A 21,113-nucleotide genomic window follows, 5' to 3' on the forward strand; every position below is an offset into this window, starting at 1 on the left:
CATTTTAAAGTGATAGTTCACCCAAAAGTATAAAAAAATCTGTCATCATTTACTTTCTCCCGCAAAACATAAATATTTTGAAGAAAGTTGGTAACCAAACAGTGCCAGTACTATTGACTTTCTACACAAGTGAATGGGTGCCAGTGACCAACATTCTTCAAAATATATTATTTTGTGTTCTGTGGAAGGAAAGAAAGTTTTAAATATCAAGAGGGTGAGTAAAGGATGACAACATTTTTAATTTTGGGTGAACCATTATCCAGTATCCCAGTCAACAGGAGTGCATTTGTAATGTTTACTAAAAAAAATGTTTTAAAAGATTTTATGCATTTCACAATGTTTTAAGTTTTATTAACTATTAACTTTTAATAGTTGTATTAAAGCTGTTTATTTCCACATTGAAATAAAGAAATGATAAACAGATGACTAATAGTGACTATCATAACTCCTCCATGTCAATAGAAAAAAGTGCTAAATTTGTGTGCAAATGTGATGCATATTACGCATATAAATGTATGCATTTTGAAAACGACAATCCGAAGTAAAACCATTCTTAAAAATATTTCAAACATTTTAGCTGTTTCAATTCATGACTTGACAAAACATCTGCTGTTAGTATTTACATCATGGTGGTTTATTTACATTTGCATGTATATTAATGAAAAAGTGACCATTCATGCTGCTTATTCTGCAAGTGCGAAATGAGAGACATCAGGTTTTTTTAAACATAATGTAGATGTTCATAGTGCAATGTGCTATACAGCTGTAACTGTAGCTTATACTGTAATTATAATTTAGGTAAATACAAAAAAGCTCTTATTTACAAGACATTCAATTTAACTACAGACAACAATACCTCAAGGCACAGTTTAAATCACATTTCCGGGACGGTTTCATTCACCTTAAATCGCAAACCACAAATCGAAGCAAGTGTGGCATTTTGTGTTGTGAAAAGCTCTACCTTTTTCTGCATTGCGACATATTTGACTAAAAAGGAGTTTTTCCAGTAGACATGCAATTCCAAGAATGAGAAGTGAACAGTCGATTTCTTTTTACAGTAATGTGAGTGCACTAGAGCAAGTTACAAAAAAATACAAACACACCCCGACATATTTATAATCATTCATAATATTTCTGTGCTATTTCTTACAGCTTCTTTCAGCAGAACGGTGCAGATTAAGGCTGATACGCCCATAATGTGACCGTTTTATCAGCTGAAGAGGAGAGGAAGGAGAGATCTCTGGTGTGCCATCGACATTGGATCACTTTATCTGCATGTTCAGCAACAACCGTTACAGGAAGGGTTTTGGTCAGATCCCCTAAAGGAAAGCAGACAACATTTTTATTATTATTAAACATTAAGGCTCACAACCCATTTCAATTTTAAAGGTCTTAAATTAATACATAGGACAGGGCTTATTATAGCGACTGATGTATCATTAAAGGTTTTATGTTGTACAGAAGGGGGCGCACTTTCCCAGGACATATTTGAGCTAGAGCCTGGGTTTGAATCTGACCCGGGTCTTGAGGATACGACAATAAATTCTCATGTAATATCAAAATGTGACCTCTTCAAAAACAAGACAAAAATTTCTCTGGCACAACATACCACGAAGATCAGTGATCATGACTTTGTTATCATAAGAACCCGTGAGCAAATAGTGTGCACCGGGAGAAAAGCGAACAGAACGGAGGTCGCTGGTGTGCGGACGGTATGCTTGAACCGTTCGGCCACCTCTGATGTCATAGAGCATGCAACGACAGTCCTCCAATCCGGTGGCCATTAGCCGACCGCTGGGATCCACTGCAACAGAGGCCACTGCACTTCCTGTGATTCAAAGCACACAAACGTGTTATGATGTTATGAATACTGAACACTCAAATAATAACATTTTTCTTTATCTTATTTAAACATTTCCGTTATTATAAAGTGCTGTAAATAAGTTTCAAGACAGACCTGTTCCATGCAGAGCCGTCCCCACAACCTTCACACAGCTGGGTACACGCAGATCCCAGAACCTCACCGTCTTATCCTGAGAGCCGGAGGCGATCATCCATCCACCCCACGTGTAAAGGGACAGTATGTGGCCTGTAGACAGACACACAAGAACATATTGACAATGTGATGTTATTAAGGCACATAATTCATGTTTATCTGAACTCTATGTTCTCTTTGTGTGTGGACCTGTGTGTCCGCTGAGAGCGTGTAGGCCTTGTCCTCTCTGGCAGTCAGTGGTGTAGATGTTGCAGTCTCCAGCACCAGCACTGATGAGGATGGCTCCACCGCTTTCAGGGCCCTCCATAAACGCCAGGTCTCGGATGGTACCATCATGCATGCTGAACTCTAGATCTGGCCCTGAGGTCCAAATGTAAAGCATACACAAATAAATACTTGAACAGAAAAAAGTATTATAATTATAATGTTATGTTAATTAATTAATTATTCTAAATATACAGGTGCTGGTCATATAATTAGAATATCATCAAAAAGTTGATTTATTTCACTAATTCCATTCAAAAAGTGAAACTTGTATATTATATTCATTCATTACACACAGACTGATATATTTCAAATGTTTATTTCTTTTAATTTTGATGATTATAACTGACAACTAATGAAATCAAATTCAGTATCTCAGAAAATTAGAATATTACTTAAGACCAATACAAAGAAAGGATTTTTAGAAATCTTGGCCAACTGAAAAGTATGAAGATGAAAAGTATGAGCATGTACAGCACTCAATACTTAGTTGGGGCTCCTTTTGCCTGAATTACTGCAGCAATGCGGCGTGGCATGGAGTGGATCAGTCTGTGGCACTGCTCAGGTGTTATGAGAGCCCAGGTTGCTCTGATAGTGGCCTTCAGCTCTTCTGCATTGTTGGGTCTGGCATATCGCATCTTCCTCTTCACAATACCCCATAGATTTTCTATGGGGTTAAGGTCAGGCGAGTTTGCTGGCCAATTAAGAACAGGGATACCATGGTCCTTAAACCAGGTACTGGTAGCTTTGGCACTGTGTGCAGGTGCCAAGTCCTGTTGGAAAATGAAATCTGCATCTCCATAAAGTTGGTCAGCAGCAGGAAGCATGAAGTGCTCTAAAACTTCCTGGTATACGGCTGCGTTGACCTTGGACCTCAGAAAACACAGTGGACCAACACCAGCAGATGACATGGCACCCCAAACCATCACTGACTGTGGAAACTTTACACTGGACTCAAGCAACGTGGATTCTGTGCCTCTCCTCTCTTCCTCCAGACTCTGGGACCCTGATTTCCAAAGGAAATGCAAAATTTACTTTCATCAGAGAACATAACTTTGGACCACTCAGCAGCAGTCCAGTCCTTTTTGTCTTTAGCCCAGGCGAGACGCTTCTGATGCTTCCTGCTGCTGACCAACTTTATGGAGATGCAGATTTCATTTTCCAACAGGACTTGGCACCTGCACACATGCCAAAGTACCAGTACCTGGTTTAAGGACCATGGTATCCCTGTTCTTAATTGGCCAGCAAACTCGCCTGACCTTAACCCCATAGAAAATCTATGGGGTATTGTGAAGAGGAAGATGCGATATGCCAGACCCAACAATGCAGAAGAGCTGAAGGCCACTATCAGAGCAACCTGGCTCTCATAACACCTGAGCAGTGCCACAGACTGATCACTCCATGCCACGCCGCATTGCTGCAGTAATTCAGGCAAAAGGAGCCCCAACTAAGTATTGAGTGCTGTACATGCTCATACTTTTCATTTCATACTTTTCAGTTGGCCAAGATTTCTAAAAATCCTTTCTTTGTATTGGTCTTAAGTAATATTCTAATTTTCTGAGATACTGAATTTGGGATTTTCATTAGTTGTCAGTTATAATCATCAAATTAAAAGAAATAAACATTTGAAATATATCATGAATATAATATACAAGTTATGTTCTGAATGTTTGAATAAAAAAATATTGACAGAATATTCATGTATAATAAAAATGAAGAAAGAATGTCACTGATATTTATTCATAATTTTTGAATGATTAACACAAATATATTTACATTAGTTTATTTTATGTAGAAAAATCTACTAGTACTTTAAATGTACGTTAACAAACTCTTATATTTTTTTTGTAAACTTGATGTTTTGTCATGTGTAACGACTTTTTCTTCATAATAAGGTATTTTAAATTTAAATGTTACATGTGATAATATTCGATTAAATATACACTCACCTAAAGGATTATTAGGAACACCTGTTCAATTTCTCATTAATGCAATTATCTAATCAACCAATCACATGGCAGTTGCTTCAATGCATTTAGGGGTGTGGTCCTGGTCAAGACAATCTCCTGAACTCCAAACTGAATGTCAGAATGGGAAAGAAAGGTGATTTAAGCAATTTTGAGCGTGGCATGGTTGTTGGTGCCAGACGGGCCGGTCTGAGTATTTCACAATCTGCTCAGTTACTGGGATTTTCACGCACAACCATTTCTAGGGTTTACAAAGAATGGTGTGAAAAGGGAAAAACATCCAGTATGCGGCAGTCCTGTGGGCGAAAATGCCTTGTTGATGCTAGAGGTCAGAGGAGAATGGGCCGACTGATTCAAGCTGATAGAAGAGCAACTTTGACTGAAATAACCACTCGTTACAACCGAGGTATGCAGCAAAGCATTTGTGAAGCCACAACACGCACAACCTTGAGGCAGATGGGCTACAACAGCAGAAGACCCCACCGGGTACCACTCATCTCCACTACAAATAGGAAAAAGAGGCTACAATTTGCACGAGCTCACCAAAATTGGACAGTTGAAGACTGGAAAAATGTTGCCTGGTCTGATGAGTCTCGATTTCTGTTGAGACATTCAAATGGTAGAGTCAGAATTTGGCGTAAACAGAATGAGAACATGGATCCATCATGCCTTGTTACCACTGTGCAGGCTGGTGGTGGTGGTGTAATGGTGTGGGGGATGTTTTCTTGGCACACTTTAGGCCCCTTAGTGCCAATTGGGCATCGTTTAAATGCCACGGCCTACCTGAGCATTGTTTCTGACCATGTCCATCCCTTTATGACCACCATGTACCCATCCTCTAATGGCTACTTCCAGCAGGATAATGCACCATGTCACAAAGCTCGAATCATTTCAAATTGGTTTCTTGAACATGACAATGAGTTCACTGTACTAGAATGGCCCCCACAGTCACCAGATCTCAACCCGATAGAACATCTTTGGGATGTGGTGGAACGGGAGCTTCGTGCCCTGGATGTGCATCCCACAAATCTCCATCAACTGCAAGATGCTATCCTATCAATATGGGCCAACATTTCTAAAGAATGCTTTCAGCACCTTGTTGAATCAATGCCACGTAGAATTAAGGCAGTTCTGAAGGCGAAAGGGGGTCAAACACCGTATTAGTATGGTGTTCCTAATAATCCTTTAGGTGAGTGTATATTCAAAATGAGGTTTTAATGTAATAAGTTAGTTACACATCATTCTGTATTAACAAAGCACAAAACATATTTTTAATCGGACATTATTTTATACACACTTTTTCACATTACCTGTGGCGTTGCAGGTGTCTGCGTTGAAGGGCAGCACTTTGACATACTTGTCATTGGACCCCGTAGCAAGCAGCTGTCCGCAGGGACTCCAGGCAACGCAGTAGATGGAGCCTTTATGGTGTTTAATACGTTTGAAACAGATGTCCGGTTGCTTTGCTGGACTTTGAGCACTGCAGAGTAAGAACAGAGAGAATAAAATGTACAACTTTAGTAAAACACAGCCAAATTGGTTACAGTGTGTTCCTGTATCTCCTATAACTGGTAGAACAAGGTTATGGGACTAAATGCCAAGACACACATCAGATATACACTGTAGGACCCTACAAACACTGCCACTTGCTTTGAATAAAAATGGAGAATACAAACATGACGAATAAACAATGCCAAATACACAGGATAAAGGATTCAGTTTGGTTAAAAATATAGTTGAAAAATGTACCTAGCTTTGAGGGACTGTGGGTAGGTGCAGACACACAGGGTTTTCGAGTTCGAGCCCACAGCGTAAAGGGTCCCGGACGGGTGGAAAGCAACAGCCCGTACAGCTTGTGTGTCCTCCAGCGTCTGCACTGCGACGAATGGGGATTTGGGTTTCTCATCCTGAAACATGCTGTCATGATATACTACAAACTTAACAAACCTATTCAAGACCATTATTTGTTCCATTATTTGTTATTTGAACCAAGTTCAACCATTATTTGGTTTCATTATTGAAAATAAATAGGAAAGGAGTGCACCTCCTCATGGAAGTATATGAACTTTAAGATCAGCATTTAAAAACATTGTGTTAACCATCTGATACTTGGATCAGTAAAAATCTGAACACATAAAGATCTAACAAACATAAAACTATATTGACTGCATTAGAAGGGGAAATATATCTCACCTCTGGTTGACCAGTACAGGAGACTCGTCCAGCGATGGCACCCCCCGACCTCCTCCCTTATGAGGGGTGCTGCTGGCCACCGAAGCTTTAATCCCACCAAAACCAGTTTCAGGGGTCTGTTTCCCACCCGCCGTCACACCATTACACTGCTGAGCCAAAGCCTGGACGTCTTCTCCCAGATCTTCCATGCCCACATTGAGTTCCTCCAGTTTCTGAATGGACCTACACAAACGATCATCGGGTATAAAATTACTCAATGGCTGCTGCTGCCAATGGTGAATATAATGCCGATATCTATTTATGAACACAATTGTTAAGTAATTTGCTTTGATTTCAACATTTCCTGTGAAATTAAAGTACATACGTACTTCACAAAAAATAATCTGCTTTCAAAACCTAGTGCAGTTATTTTTACAACTGGGTATTATTACAAAATAAAGGTAATATTCCATCCAAAATTTCAAAATATTATCTATCCTTAATGTAAAAACAGGCAGCACCGATGCAATGCAGTTGATGTGTCTTGCAAACCAGAGAAAATTTGTTCTGTGACAAGCAATACTACACATGTAGATGTTTCGGTCCAGGGGGCACTTGCAACATCAGCATCTTGGCTATTAGAAACACATTAGCAACATCATGGTTCCTACACATTTAAATGGCTACGGGGCTCATCAGAAGCACAAGTCTGACCTGTTTAGGAACTTCTGGGTGAGGTTGTGGCGGGCCGCATCTGTGGGTTGATCCGGAGGATGAACTCCACCCTCCAGCAGCATCTGATGATACAGCTCCCTCTGCTGTTGTTTCTGCTCGAGATGCTGCTGCACGCGTAACCGCTGACGCTGGAACTCCTGGAGCTGCTCCTGCGCACAGACGACACACACGACGGTAGACAAGTGGGTTAATGCTTCTAAATAAAATGTGCTGATTCAAGAACAGGCCATTCATTTACTGTAGAATAACTGGGATTTTCTTACTGTATGTAGCTTCAGGAGGACTGTATATTTAATAAATGCATGGAATGATGCTTTAGATAACAAAGTTTATTTTTTATGAAATTTTGTAAGTGTAAAGTGCATCTCACAGACGCTTCAACGTTTTTTTTTGAGCATACATAAAAATGAAATGTAAGATTAAAATATTGATTTATAATTTGAGCAGTCAGGTCCGGTTTAATGGGAAATGTCAGTTTCATCATTTGACTTCATTTTATAATCACACGTTTTTAATTTAAAATGTCTCATTTTTAAAATATAAATGTTTATCTATACAAGCTCTGTTGTACAGCTGTGCAATTACAATACAAGTATTCTATTCTGTTCATGTAAAGAAAAGTAAAGTACGTGAAGTAACCTGCAATTTTATGTTGCAAACAGAGATGGCGACAGAGAGGCAAAAGGCAAGATTGCAACACTATATATGCTGAACTGCATTTACCAGTAAAGTCAATTTTATTCACACAGCCCTTTTCACAATTGCATTGTTGCAAAACAGCTTTACAAACATTATAATTAAGAAGTAATAATAGTAATAGATAAATCAAATAAAACAATATAAAGAGAGTGCATGGTATTAAAATACCTGGTATTATTACAAGATTTTCTCTATGCAAAGTGCATTAATGAAATACTATGCTGGATTGTTGGAAAATGTACACAAACCAAAGCCGCATCACAAGTGCCTGCTCTGATATTAAGTTATATTATAAGTAATACTAACATCATTCATTATACGTAGCTTATGGGTAAGCACTTTTTTCCATGTAGACCCATTTAAACATTTGAAAATAATGCAACTTACCTCAGACGTTTCACCCGACCCCATGGAGCCACCATCTCTCCCGGGTGTCAGTGGAGGACGCTGTGAGTTAGTTCCTCCTGATCCGTTTGTCCTCTCAGCTTGAGCTTGTGCTCTGAAAGAACAACACAACATTAGTCAGCAGCGCATATAACCTCACCGACAACGAATGATTTCATGTGAAATACATGAAACCTTTCAGGAATTGATCAAATGCCTCAAATACAAATGTCCAGAAGTAACTGTTTGTATCTATACGTTTGTTTTGTGCTTCACCAGAATGAATCACAGTGAGTGTAAGGATTATGAGTGTTACGCTCGACCATATGTTGAATTTCAGCGCTCACAGTAAGACTGTCATGGAGACAACATTTACTCTGTTCAAGAACTGAGCTTCCTTTAGAAAATGAATGCAATACTAAATTTCATGTGTAAATATTTCCTCCCAACCCAGTTTACGGTGTAACTGGGACAGCTATAAATAAGCTAACAGTCGGATGACTTTCGGAGTTTAAACACAATTTGACATCATCAAAACTTTGCTTTCTTTGTTTGAGTGGTCTGACATATCAACATCTGGCTCAACCAATTGTGTCACTTTGAGGCGGGACTAACTGTTTATCCAAACAATGGAAAATGGGAGGCAGGCCAGTAAGTAACCAACCAGAACACCCTTTCGGTGTTTGGGAGACAGATAAAATACAAGAACTCATCACCTGTCTGGAGATTCACCAAAGACAGGAGTGAAGAGTGCGCTGGAGCTCGCGTTTCCTCCAGATGGATATCCAAAGTTAGCGAAAGACTGCGACATCGGCCCTGTCTTTCCAGCACCATCTGTGTTTTTCTTTTCCCTTCCCGCCAGGCCGTGTGACAGGCCGTCCAAAGCAGGAATGAGAGATCGGGACATGTACGTATCTGCCGACTGGGGTCGCCGCAGGGGCGAAGCCGGGCAAGGTGAGAGTTTTGTAAGGAGAGGTGTGAGAAGGTCCGCGTGACCCGTCCGGGCTGGTTTGACGAGACGGTCCACGTGGATGTTCAGTGTCTTCTGCTCGAAAGCACACCCGAAGACGGACGACGAGAGGTTCTGCAGCCACGAGAGCAAACTGAGGTCCAGTTCTTCACAACCGTTACCGCAAAGAACATCGACAGCTAGGAGGACTTCCTCTTCGCTGATCTCTTCTCCGGTCGCTTTGCTCTGACAATACTCAACGCAGCACTCGTACAGTATTCCTTTAATGAGGAGTTGGAAAAGACGATCCCCGCTGGCTTTGAAACCGGCTTCGCTTAGTTTGCGGTCTGCAGGGATAAACTCGGCCACCATGGAGCAGGCTTCCTCGAAGCAGTGGACGCGGGCCGTGCTGGGGTTCCAGTCTTTGAATTCGGCGTGGTTGTTGAGGCGAGGGAGGGTGAGCAGCAGGCAAAGTTTGCTGTAGTCTTCTTTGGTTGAGCAGAACTCTTCTAAGGCATGGAGGGACTTTACCGCATCCTGCATGGTAAGCTCCAGCTGAGGGAAAGATAGAGCAAAGAATTATGGGATTTATTCTAATGAAACAAGCAGAGACATAGTAGGTTCACGCAAAAGGAAAATTCTTTAATCATTTATTCACCCTTATGTTATTGCAAACCTGTATGTCTTTCTCTCTTCTGCAGAACACAATAGAAGATATTTTGAAGAATGTTGGTGACCACATAACATTGACCCCCCCATTGATTTCCATTGCATGAACACAAAACCACGGAGTTATTTCTCTAAATATCTTCTTTTGTGTTCCACAGAAGAAAAAGTCATATACAGGTTTACATGATGGTGAATAAATAATGACCGAATTTTCATTTTTGGGGTTAAATATTCTATAAATGCAAGACACCCAAAGTACAATCACCCAAAAACAAAACTATGACATTTCGCATATAAAGAACCACTCACATTCTCAGGGTCCTCTGATGCCGATATGGCATTGTTTACACAAAGAGCTTCCAGAAACTTCTGTTTTAAGATGATATATCGAAATCTGAAAGAACCGGAACATTTCAATGCAAAAGATACAAAAACCTGTTTATGCAGCAGATGAAAAAGGAAAATCGACATCATTCACCTTTTCCGGTCAAATTTATCCAGGCATTCTAAAGGCTGTATGAACTGCAGAACTTCTTCCCATTGGCCATCTAATATAAGTTGCCTTGGATAGAAAAGAAAATGACCAAAAATGAGTAACTCCACATCACAAACCAAACAATATATTGAAGGTGCATGTACACTGAGGCTTGAATGCATCTTTAAAGAGAAAGTTCACCCAAAAATAACAAATCTGTCATCATTTACTATTCGAGTTGTTCCAAATCTATATACATTTCTTTGTTTTGATGAACACATAGAAAAATATTTGGAAGAATGCTTGTGACCAAACAGTTCTTGGACCCCATTGACTACCATAGTAGGAAAAATTGCTATATTTCTTTGTTCTGTTGAACACAAAAGAAGATATTTTGAACAATGTGTGAAAGCAAACAGTTCTGGCGCACTTTTGACTACCATTGTCATTTTCCTACTACGGTAGTCAATGGGGTCCAAGAATTGTTTGGTTACAAGCATTCGTCCAAATATCTTTCTCGGTGTTCATCCAAACAAAGACATGTAAACAGGTTTGGAACAACTAGAGATTGAGGATTTCATGACAGAATGATCATTTTTAGGTGAACTGTCACTTTAAATGTAAAAGTTCACCTAAACCTGCAATATCACATTCGCAATTGTGATGCTATGCTCATATTGAACTAAACTGAAAATCTTAATGCCACTGTATAGTTCTGCATACAACAAAATTAAAAGATGCTATTGTTAAAAAAACATGAAATAATAGACAAATGATTTAAATGAAATAAAATTACAATAAAAGTAAACTAAGCGGAGAGAGATATATGAAGGAAGATAAAATTATGAAGAAATGTCAATTTACCCAAATACGCCCCTGAGGTATGTTATGATGAAAAAGCATTACAATATTTAGCAAATATAAACAATATAGTATAAAACAGTATAGAAAGTATATGACAAAAGTAAAAGATTGAAGGAGAAAAAGTGACAATTGCTAAATAAAGAAATATTTCCACATTTTGCAACAAAAAAAGCAAGTATGAACAGAAGTACTTAAGTGACCAATATATCAGGTTTGATAACCTGATGCCTTGTGCCTACTGTCCAAACCCAGCCGTGCCGATAGACCACCAAAACAAATTCTTGCTCTCTTGTTATATTCTTTTAATATACAACATGCTAAGAAAACATCGCAACATCACCCACCTCAGAAAGAGCATATCATCTGAATAAAGCCCATTGATTATCCCACCCTCCTTTTCTAAAGCCAGCATGCTTATGTGAAGCTTCCTGGAGTTGAGAAAGTCCAAAATCAGCTTGATGATCTCTGCTTCCTTGATGTTTATAATCTCCTCTGCAGTCATGGTGTTGGATTTCTAAAGGCAAGAGAGGAAAGGTTGACTGTGAGCAAGGACAGCAAGTGTGTTTGTGTGCTACAAATCTGCCTGTGACACAATGGGGTGCACTATGGCAAGCTGTTTGTAAAGACAAGCTGTGCTTTATATCAGGACTTGTCAATTGAATCTCTACATCCCTATACACCATCATAAAAAGCACAATATATATTATGAAATCACTGCCACCAATCGTAATTTCATCTCAAACGGGCCGATATTAGCATGAAACGTGTGAAAACGAAACCTTTAAAAGTCTTGCTGTATTATGCATGCACGTAGTTGCATGCAAGTACTGCGACAACTTGTGCCATGCAGTACTGTCAGCAAGAGAGCCTTACATGCCAACGCGCATAATGCAAGAATTACGCTAACGATAGCAATCTGATCATTTCATTCCCTGACCCATTTAACTGCATGCAAAGCCAAATCTATATTCTGACTGATATTCACACATGTAAACATGTATGTCCGATGCAACGCTGTGAGGTTTTACTCCGCGTGTCCGCAACCGTGCAGCGTTTCCAAAACCTTACCCAAAATCAATCTTTGGCCAAACGCGTCTTGTTTATTCCTTTGAAACGCGGATCAATTCTCAGCTCAGCGTTCCGTCACTGTCGCCCGAGCGTGCGTTGCGATTATCCCGAGTCGACAATACCTTGGATGTCCCCACCCACTTTTCTCCCGTCTCACCCAACATCACCATCAGCAGCAGCAGTGGGCGGAGAGACGCGCTCCGCCGGTCACACCCACTAGAAGAGCTGCTTTTTGCATTCAACTGACAGCATCTAAATGATTATGTGTATGTTTATGTGTCTATACATATTTGTAATACATGTAAGTGTAGTATACAGCATGGTTACGTTTAAAATAACACACTACCCTTACTATTTCTGCACAACATTTTAACCCTATTTATTCAATATTCTAACACCGTACGGATTTTTACATACAGATAAAATAAATATAATAGTAATGCCAATCATGTTTTGTAAAACATTACACCTAAAACATTACACATTAGGCAAAGTAATGTGGTTTTATTTTGGTTATAGTTTGAAAAATATCTTCTACACAATAATTCAATACATATAATACTCATTTGATTTGCGCATGCGTAGTGAGCTTGTGCTTAACGCACGTCGGTTGGCCGCGTTCGTGGGCACAGATATCTATCAAGATAGAAAAAACCACCGGCCTTGGCAGTACAAAAATTACGTTTTCAGCTCTCAAAGTTGTAAACGTGATCGAAGTCTTCCCGAGCAAAACTCACGGAGATCACCGTAACATAACAAGGCTTGCATATTTAAACAGACGGACTCACCTCTCCCGCTGAAATGGTTAGTTATCATTCATTTAAACGAGGCTGCACTCACTGACCCCTTTAATTTTGTATTTCCTTTTTGGGGGGGGTTGCAGTGGTGAGTAGATGGTCGCAGGAATGTCTGGTTTTATCAGAGGTGGTGGGCTGAGAAGTTTGACACCAAGGATTTAGTGAGGTCCAAGTTTGACACGACAACCTGCTGCATCTGTTTCAGTAAAGATTTGAAACACTGCCACCTAGCGGTTTTATCTCGCGAGCGCCGACTGACATACGACGTGCACGATCACGCTGTTTTCTCGCGCATTTTTAGAGAAGGGGATATAGCATTTTAATGAACACGTCTCTAAATAAGAATTTTGAAAATAAATGATAAAATACTTGAGTTTATTGTAATTACAGAAATACTGTGTATAAATTCTAACTAAATCAAAATGTAAAGTTCACTGAAACGGTGCAGATTTTAATTTTGAAAGATGAAAAGTTAAAACGTATGACAGACAGACAGGCATAACATAGAGAGATGGCGTAACTTTCTAGTCGTTTAAAATATGATACAAAATGTATAGTAAAAACCATAAGGCAAGGAACACTATGAAACTGGTTGATGTATTACTGATTCATATAAATAATTATGTTTAAATAAGTTTAAATTCAACACATTTCAGGGGACAACAAAATCCCCAAATACAAAAACGAACAAAATTATGTTAGGTCTTAAACTAAATACATTTTTATATTAATTTCGGTTCATGAGAATTTTTGTTGTAGCTTCCGATTTCCGATTGGCCGCTGGTTGCTAAGGTGACGTCATTTTATTTACAGTACATTCGTAAATAAACCTTTAGATCGATCAGCTGCTCGCGGATTTTAATCGTTTGATTTATAGTGTTAATCCCGCAAATTGTTTTCCATATTTCTGCTTTCATTGTGTTTCATAAACTCTCTATTTATTCCAAAAACATCGGAAGTCGGAGTTTTTATTAATTATTCCAGCTGTTGACATATTTTCAGTCCGGGACATTTCCAACTGTTATCTGGAGATGGCGTCATCAGCATGTGCTCGCGTGGCCTCTCTGTATGTCGGTGATCTTCACCCGGAGGTCTCAGAGGTCATGCTGTACGAAAGGTTCATCCCGTTTGGCCCGATTCAGTCCACCCGAGTGTGTAGAGACAGAAGCACCTGCAGGTCTCTGGGCTACGGATATGTGAACTTTGTCAACCGTTCAGATGGTGAGTACAGATGGAAAAATGATAAACATTAGACTTAACATGATATGTATAATATAATATATAATACTCAATAATACTTCACACAGTTTAATTGCTTAATATTGTTCCTAAGGTTTGTTGTGAATAACAATTGTCATTATAATAAAAACATTATGTTATATTACATGATATTGTATTTTATTCTTTTAGCCGTGCATGCAACAGACATTTTGATGTTTGACCTCCTCATGGGTCGGCCGATGCGCATCATGTGGGCCGACCGAAACCCTGCGTTGAGGATCACAGGTGTTGGCAACATCTTCATTCAGGGGCTGGCCAAGAACATCACCAGCCTGACTCTACACGACACCTTCTCTCGTTTCGGCACCATCTTATCTTGCAAGGTAACGTCTGTGAATTCACAACCTTCATAGTTCATCATCGTTGATGTTAGATGTTTATATTGACAAGTGTCTCTTATCCTTCAGGTGGTTGCTGATGAGAATGGCTCTAAGGGATTTGGTTTCGTCCATTATGTGACGTACGAAGCCGCTGAACGAGCCATTCAGACGCTCAACGGGATGATGCTGAACGATCAGCTGGTGTAAGTTTGACTTGAGATATTGTGACTCTTTCAGTCTCTCAGTAATAGACTAACAGTGTTTGTTTGTGTCAACAGGTCCATTAGTCACTTCAGATCGTTTCAGGAGCGTCAGTCAAACCCTGAGCGCGCCATGAAGAACTACAAGAGTCTCTTCCCGGTATCCATCACAAAACTCTTTATTACTGATTCAATCAATTCAATCTTGTGTCTGTAGACTCAAGTTGTGTTTTCACGTTGTCTTGACAGGGGGTGCATCTCTATGTTAATAATCTGCCCTACAGCTGGACGGACCACCAGCTGCATAGAGCGTTCTCACCGTTTGGGACCGTCACCAATGCAAAGGTATGATTGTTATGTTTTTAAAGAGATACGACACATTTAATAGTTCTTATAAGTTATGGCACTGATTTGGTGTTGTCAGGTGGTGAGGAACGGTGGCCGCAGCAAAGGGTTCGGCTTTGTGTGTTTTGCAAGCCGTGAAGCCGCAGCTCAAGCCATTACAGCAATGAACGGACGGGTCATTGCCAACAGACGGCTGAATGTTGCCTTCTCGCGGGTCAAGGACCAGGATACGTCTGTGTCCGACTGTGAATCGCCCTCCGTGGTCACTCAGACGCTGCTTCCTTCTGGACGCTTTGGTTCCGTTGTTCCACAGGTCAGATGTGACACAGTAACATCTAAAACAGAAAAAATTAGTAAATGATTGTTTTATATGTTATAGAATATAAATAGCTAAATTAATGTTATTCTGTGTGTTTTACAGGCTAAAACTGGTCATCAGCTCACCAGACACCTTCAGCTTGAGTCCTGTTGTCGCCGGGATGCAGCGTGTCTCCTGTCTAAGTGTAAGATCTTCCTTTAAATGATGATCTGTCAGGTTCATATTCTCGGAGGTTTCTCTGATGCATTGAGTGTGTGTTTACTGTCACAGGTGAGAGTCTTGTCTCGCTGGTCGCTCCACTGCTGTTAGACACGCTGGTGTCCCACACGCCAGTAGATGCACTGCAGCGTGTGAACCAGGAGCTGTCAGAGCTGAAGTCTGATCCGGTCATTGATGCTCCTGGAACATCAGACACCTTCAGCGCTGTAACCTCTCCTCTGTCTGGAGACTTCGGTGCTGTCATTCCAAAGGTATCTCCAAATATACAGTCATGATCATAGTGTCTACTGGAAACTTGGAATAAAGCGTTAAATATATTTCATGATGTGTTTTGTACAGGCTCATAGCAGTGCCGCTCAACAGTTCTCCAGCTGTCTTGTGTTCAGTCGTCGCTGGTTTGCAGATGTTGCTCTGCCTCAGTGTGAGTAGCTCTTCTTTACATCCCTCAATGATGCTTTAACGGTCGCTGGTCTATTTAGCTTGAACTCTCATATCAAAAGCATTTGATCATATTCTCAGAGGTTTCTGTGACATCTGAGTGTGTGTGTACTGTCACAGGTGAGAGTCTCGTCCTCCTGGTCTCTCCACTGCTGTCAGACACTTTTGACTCTGAGACGCCCCACATGCTGGTCAATCCTCATTCAATCCCCCTGACAGATACTGAACGCTCACAAAATGATCCTTTATTCATTCATTCGTGATGTTGTTGTTTCAGAGCGTTAACCAGGAACAGTCAGAGATGACGCCCGACCGAGCCACCGACGCTCCTGGACTATCAGACGGCTGCAGTGATGTTGCTGTGGTTCACGACAGGTTTGGCAACGGTTCGGGTGAGATTAGACATATGAGCAGCCTCAAGGTAGGAGAAATCTCTTGGTTTTATAAGGATTTGCACTCGACACTGTTCTTCACATTTAGGGTAATCTTTCACAAATAAATGCGTGAGTTTGAAACATCTTTAGTAAAACACACAAACTCTGTCCTCTTCTCAGGTGATGGTGGTTATGGATGGTGTGTTTGTGTCAGTCCTCTGCTGCTCTTCTGATGACACCGTGTCTGTGATCATGAGGATTCAAGAGGATCTTCTCCTTTACAGTGAGTCTCGTCTTACTTTCTCTCATTTCATCCTCAGTTCTTTACATGTCCGTTCTGATGTTCTCACACATCTCATTCATCTGCTGCAGGTGAGTTTCTCCTCTTCAACACAGCTGACCAGGTTGTGACCTCTGACACGTCCAGCCCTCTCCTGGCCATTCAGAGTGTTCACCCTGAGAGTGTGTCTGATAGAGTCCAGTCCTCAGCTCAATACACGGTCAAGCCAGTGTTTAGCTCACTGATGGAGACGTGGGCTTCTCTGCACAAGGGTGAGTTTGGGTTCATGCAGTTCAACACATTTTACACACAAACACAGTTTCCAGAGTTCATGATTGTTGTCTTTCTTTGTCATTCAGCTTCTCAAACGCTGCACATCTCACCTGAGCGAGAGAGTGAAGTGACCGTCGTGACACGGGCTGATATACAGCAGGTACCTACAAAATCTACACAAATATTGTAGATGATTAAATAATATAAATGAAGGTCATGGTCTTATTCTCTGATGTGTGTTTGTGTTCTGTAACAGGTGGGTTCCTCACGCAGAACTCTGTGGGCTCCGTGGCTCAATAAACTGAGCAGCTGTTGGAGACTGAGAGGCGTCAGCTGCCCCACCACCAATCATCTCCTGAGCTTCTGTACTGTGAGGTCAGTGCTCATGTAGTGTGACATCACATCAACATTGTGCACATTGTGTTGCTTTAGTTGAGTAATCGGTGATTGTCTGTTTCCAGGAGATTTCAACACGAGTGACGAAGCCGCTTGGATCAAACACATTGGTGCAAAAGAAAAAAATGTGCAAGAAAAAAACATTTTTATGTTTTATGTTTTTTAAATATTTGTACATGTTTTTATATTGGTATATGGTTATGCTATTATATATTAGTTCTTTTTTCCATAATGTCTTGTGCAAATAAAAATATTTCTGTGCATAACTAAGGACAATTGTTTTTGTACACGAAAAAGATGTTGTCATGCAACACATTTTTTCATATTTTAAGAACAAGGAGGTTTCTTATATGACAAGAAAATGTGACAGTGTGTTGTTACCACAATATTTTAATAGTAATAAAGAGACATCAACAGCAGTCAGTGGTCTGACAAAGCAGTGCAGTAAAACTCATCAGACAAAATATGAGGCCATGCGAAACTTTATTGAATGCAATGGAAATCTGTCATATTATTTTAGCATTATGACAGCACAGCTCCTGAAATTAAAGAGATCAGAGAACACACACTGTACAATGGTTTATCATGCTCATTGAAATAATATGTTTTTGACCTGAAATGACCAAATAACTCAAATATGATCGTCTGTTTACAGCTGAACTTTTCTAATGGGATGAAACTTCTTCTCTTAATAGACTACTGTGAATTGCAGGGCAGTGTGCATTTACACTAATACGTTCCTTCAACTAATTGATAGTTATTTATTAGTAAAGGGTGTGAGTTAATGTTTTCAATGGCAAGCACCAATATTTTTTTACAACTGCAAGGGGAAACGACTAAAATAAATGGCTTTCAATGAGCAGGACAGGAAGGCAGTCATTTTCGTCAGGCATCAAACTCCTCTACCCGTATACAGTCACATTCTGCCCTAAAACCATTAAGGGGGAATGCTAACATCAATTCCAGCAAAATGTGACTTTCCTGAAGATCAAAACATTTTTTTCATCATGTAAAATTTAACCAATCAAAGGTTTAGCCCTCAGTTGCAAAATAGGAAATGCCTCCAACAATCAGCTAAAAGACAATTTTGGCAAACGGCTTTTTAACACTTTTGCGTTACCCGGGACAACACTGGAAAACACTTTAGACCAGTCGTAGTGAGCGTTCAACGTACAAAAGTTCCTGGAAAATGACTTCGACTCTCTCGTCACACTTCTATACATTACAAAAAAAAATATTTTGAGGTTTAAACAGGAATGTGTAAACAGTAAAATAAGACAGCAAATGAAATATTGTGATATACTTTAAGCATTGTGTCATACGCTTGACATGTTTACTTTATATACACATAGTCAGTCTCTCAGAATCAGATTATGTATGTGACCCTGGACAAAAAAACAGTCTTAAGGGTCAATTTTTTTTACGATAGGATGATATTTGGTCTATTTGAAAATCTGGAATCTGAGGGTGCAAAAAATCAAAATACTGAGAAAATCGGCTTTAAAGTTGTCCAAATCTTGTCCTTAGCATTGCATATTAGTCACAACAATTCAGTTTTTAGATATTTACAGTAGGAAATTTACAAAATATCTTCATGGAACATGATCTTTCTCTTAATATCCTAATGATTTTTTGGCATAAAAGAAAAATCGATAATTTTGACTCCTACAATGTATTTTTGGATATTACTAAAAATGTTCCCGTGCTACTTAAGACTGGTTTTGAGGTCCATAGTCACATATGGGCAACGGTGCTGAAGAAAAAGTACAAATTCTAATAGTTTCCAATGCAAATGCAATAATGAACCATCAGATGTTTACCATTAAAACCATTACAAAATGTCCTTGTAGTGTGTATGGTGTTCTATCGGTTCCCACCCGCCACATAACATCCCACCAACCCAAATAGTTTCCATTAAGACCAATACAATTCCTATTGAAATCCATTCAAGTGTTTTTCTCAGCAGGAAAATGGCTAAAAATCATTGGCTGTGATTGAAAAAGCCATGCTTTACGCTTTGTCTTTGACCTCACCAACGTGTGAAAAGACCTTTATTTTGATCTCATCCATCCTCCATGAAACTGAAATATTTCCACAGTTCAGTCAGCATAATACTCAATAACCTAATGGTCGCACCAACAATCATAAACTAATACAACAGAATGGTTTGGTTTCATAATCCCTGGCCTTAAAGCCTGTAATAGATAAATACGATTTTAAAATATCATAACGCTGAATTTAAAACAATACCTTCGGTCGGTTTAAAGACCCCAAAACACATACAAAAGCAAATACACCTACAGCAACGAAATTAAATGAATTCACAATCCTGCTGTGAATCAATGCCGAGTGTATTTCCAGAATGTTAAAACCCATCAGAAGTGGGTCTTGTCTGCAAACAATATTACTCACCGCACATTACCACACCGATTAATGTATATTAAATATGACATAGCTCGCCAAGAAAACTTGCTTACAATTATATTTAACCGGTACAATCACAAGCTATGCCATGAGAGCCTCTCGATAAGCAGCCGTACAATCAATACAGTCGTAAAAAATAAGCAAACACAAAAAATAAAAACAAACATAGAAATAAAAATTCAACTTAAGGCCACATCAACAAATGTGCGAGAACTGTACAAACTAATAACATTCAGTGCTTTAGTGTATCAACTTAAAATAACAGGACATCCATGACAATGTTTTTTGGCACATAGTTTTAAACATGATTCGGTCTTGGGTGCCGGACATATAAATGAGATCCATTTGCCACCCTGCAGAGATTTACATTCCAGTTGTGCATAAAACGTGTTCTCAGTGAACAGAAACGAACGAGAGAGAGCTTACACGGAAGAGTTTCAAAACTTCCCGTGTCATAGGAGTCCAGTATATACAAAGAAGTGCATTGAGAACGTGTACGTCTGGTGGTAAACAAACTAGTTGTAGGACTAGGATTTCACGGCCGCTACTTTTTTGGGAGTCCCTGGTTTTTTGGTCTGCCATAAGTGGCTGTGGATGATGATGGCATCGACGCTTGCCGACATGGTCTTGGCTGGGATTTGGCTGAACTGCTTCCGGTCCGAGTTGTACTTGTAGAGGCCGTCGATCATCTTACGTGAGATGGTTTTCGGGCCGATGCCCGCCAGCTTGTTGATCTCCTCCGAGTCGGGATAGTATGTGTAAACGGAGCGAAACTGGCAACCGGTATCCCGGAAGAGGATCAGGAAATTGTTGGCCTCTGATTTCTCCATTTCCTTTTAGAAGACATAATCAAATAGTTGAACACATATGGGCTAGACTTGTGCCGGTATTTAATAGTACGGTTTATTGTGATAGAAAATTCAAAATACAGTGAACATAAATATAAGCATAATTTGTATAAAGCTGTGTTGTAGGGCTGTTAAACGATTAATCGCAAAATTTAATGGAAAATAAATAATAATAATAAATGCAAAATTAATATATACAGTGCATATATTATGTAAACACACACTTTTATTCTGGATGCAATTAATTAGCCCTTGAGCGTTGCTATTGACAACAATGGCTACTTATTGCCAGTCAATTGTTATAGAAAGCCATGTAATAAACACCATATAATTATAATACCTATAATTGTAAATATA

The 21,113-nt window shown here is 39.7% G+C and overlaps 3 protein-coding genes across 8 annotated transcripts in view; 1 reads left to right on the top strand and 2 right to left on the bottom strand.

Annotated features, from left to right (window-relative positions):
• Positions 1-395: 395 nt before the first annotated feature.
• wdr47b (WD repeat domain 47b) lies at positions 396-12,386 on the bottom strand. 2 transcript variants are annotated; one of them, XM_057326511.1, is made up of 15 exons: positions 12,243-12,386; positions 11,519-11,688; positions 10,314-10,397; positions 10,145-10,229; positions 8,934-9,721; positions 8,221-8,332; positions 7,114-7,283; positions 6,421-6,642; positions 5,977-6,144; positions 5,538-5,707; positions 4,771-4,827; positions 2,186-2,356; positions 1,958-2,089; positions 1,610-1,828; positions 396-1,319 (listed from the first exon to the last, which is right to left on the bottom strand). In XM_057326511.1, the coding sequence occupies exons 2-15, from the start codon at positions 11,674-11,676 to the stop codon at positions 1,177-1,179; spliced, it is 2,679 nt and encodes an 892-aa protein (XP_057182494.1). In that variant the 5' UTR covers positions 11,677-11,688; positions 12,243-12,386; the 3' UTR covers positions 396-1,176. The 2 variants fall into 2 exon arrangements, with proteins under 2 accessions (XP_057182494.1, XP_057182495.1); XM_057326512.1 differs by lacking the exon at positions 4,771-4,827 and having other exon boundaries at positions 398-1,319.
• A 1,662-nt stretch (positions 12,387-14,048) lies between these two features.
• Positions 14,049-16,210, top strand: LOC130548990 (embryonic polyadenylate-binding protein-like). The gene is made up of 9 exons (XM_057326106.1): positions 14,049-14,260; positions 14,450-14,643; positions 14,728-14,843; positions 14,919-15,000; positions 15,090-15,185; positions 15,265-15,498; positions 15,607-15,688; positions 15,775-15,974; positions 16,063-16,210. The coding sequence occupies exons 1-9, from the start codon at positions 14,071-14,073 to the stop codon at positions 16,150-16,152; spliced, it is 1,284 nt and encodes a 427-aa protein (XP_057182089.1). The 5' UTR covers positions 14,049-14,070; the 3' UTR covers positions 16,153-16,210.
• Positions 16,211-17,870: 1,660 nt separating this feature from the next.
• The window catches only part of camsap2a (calmodulin regulated spectrin-associated protein family, member 2a), a 39,243-nt gene continuing 36,000 nt past the window's right edge, over positions 17,871-21,113 (bottom strand). For all 5 annotated transcript variants that reach the window (XM_057325598.1, XM_057325597.1, XM_057325596.1 and 2 more), the window contains one exon: positions 17,871-20,741. In XM_057325598.1, the coding sequence (XP_057181581.1) occupies positions 20,436-20,741 (306 nt within the window). In that variant the 3' untranslated portion in view covers positions 17,871-20,435. The remainder of the gene's footprint in view (positions 20,742-21,113) is intronic.

This window comes from Triplophysa rosa, linkage group LG25 (assembly GCF_024868665.1).
Source record: "Triplophysa rosa linkage group LG25, Trosa_1v2, whole genome shotgun sequence".
NCBI classification, from domain to species: domain Eukaryota; kingdom Metazoa; phylum Chordata; class Actinopteri; order Cypriniformes; family Nemacheilidae; genus Triplophysa; species Triplophysa rosa.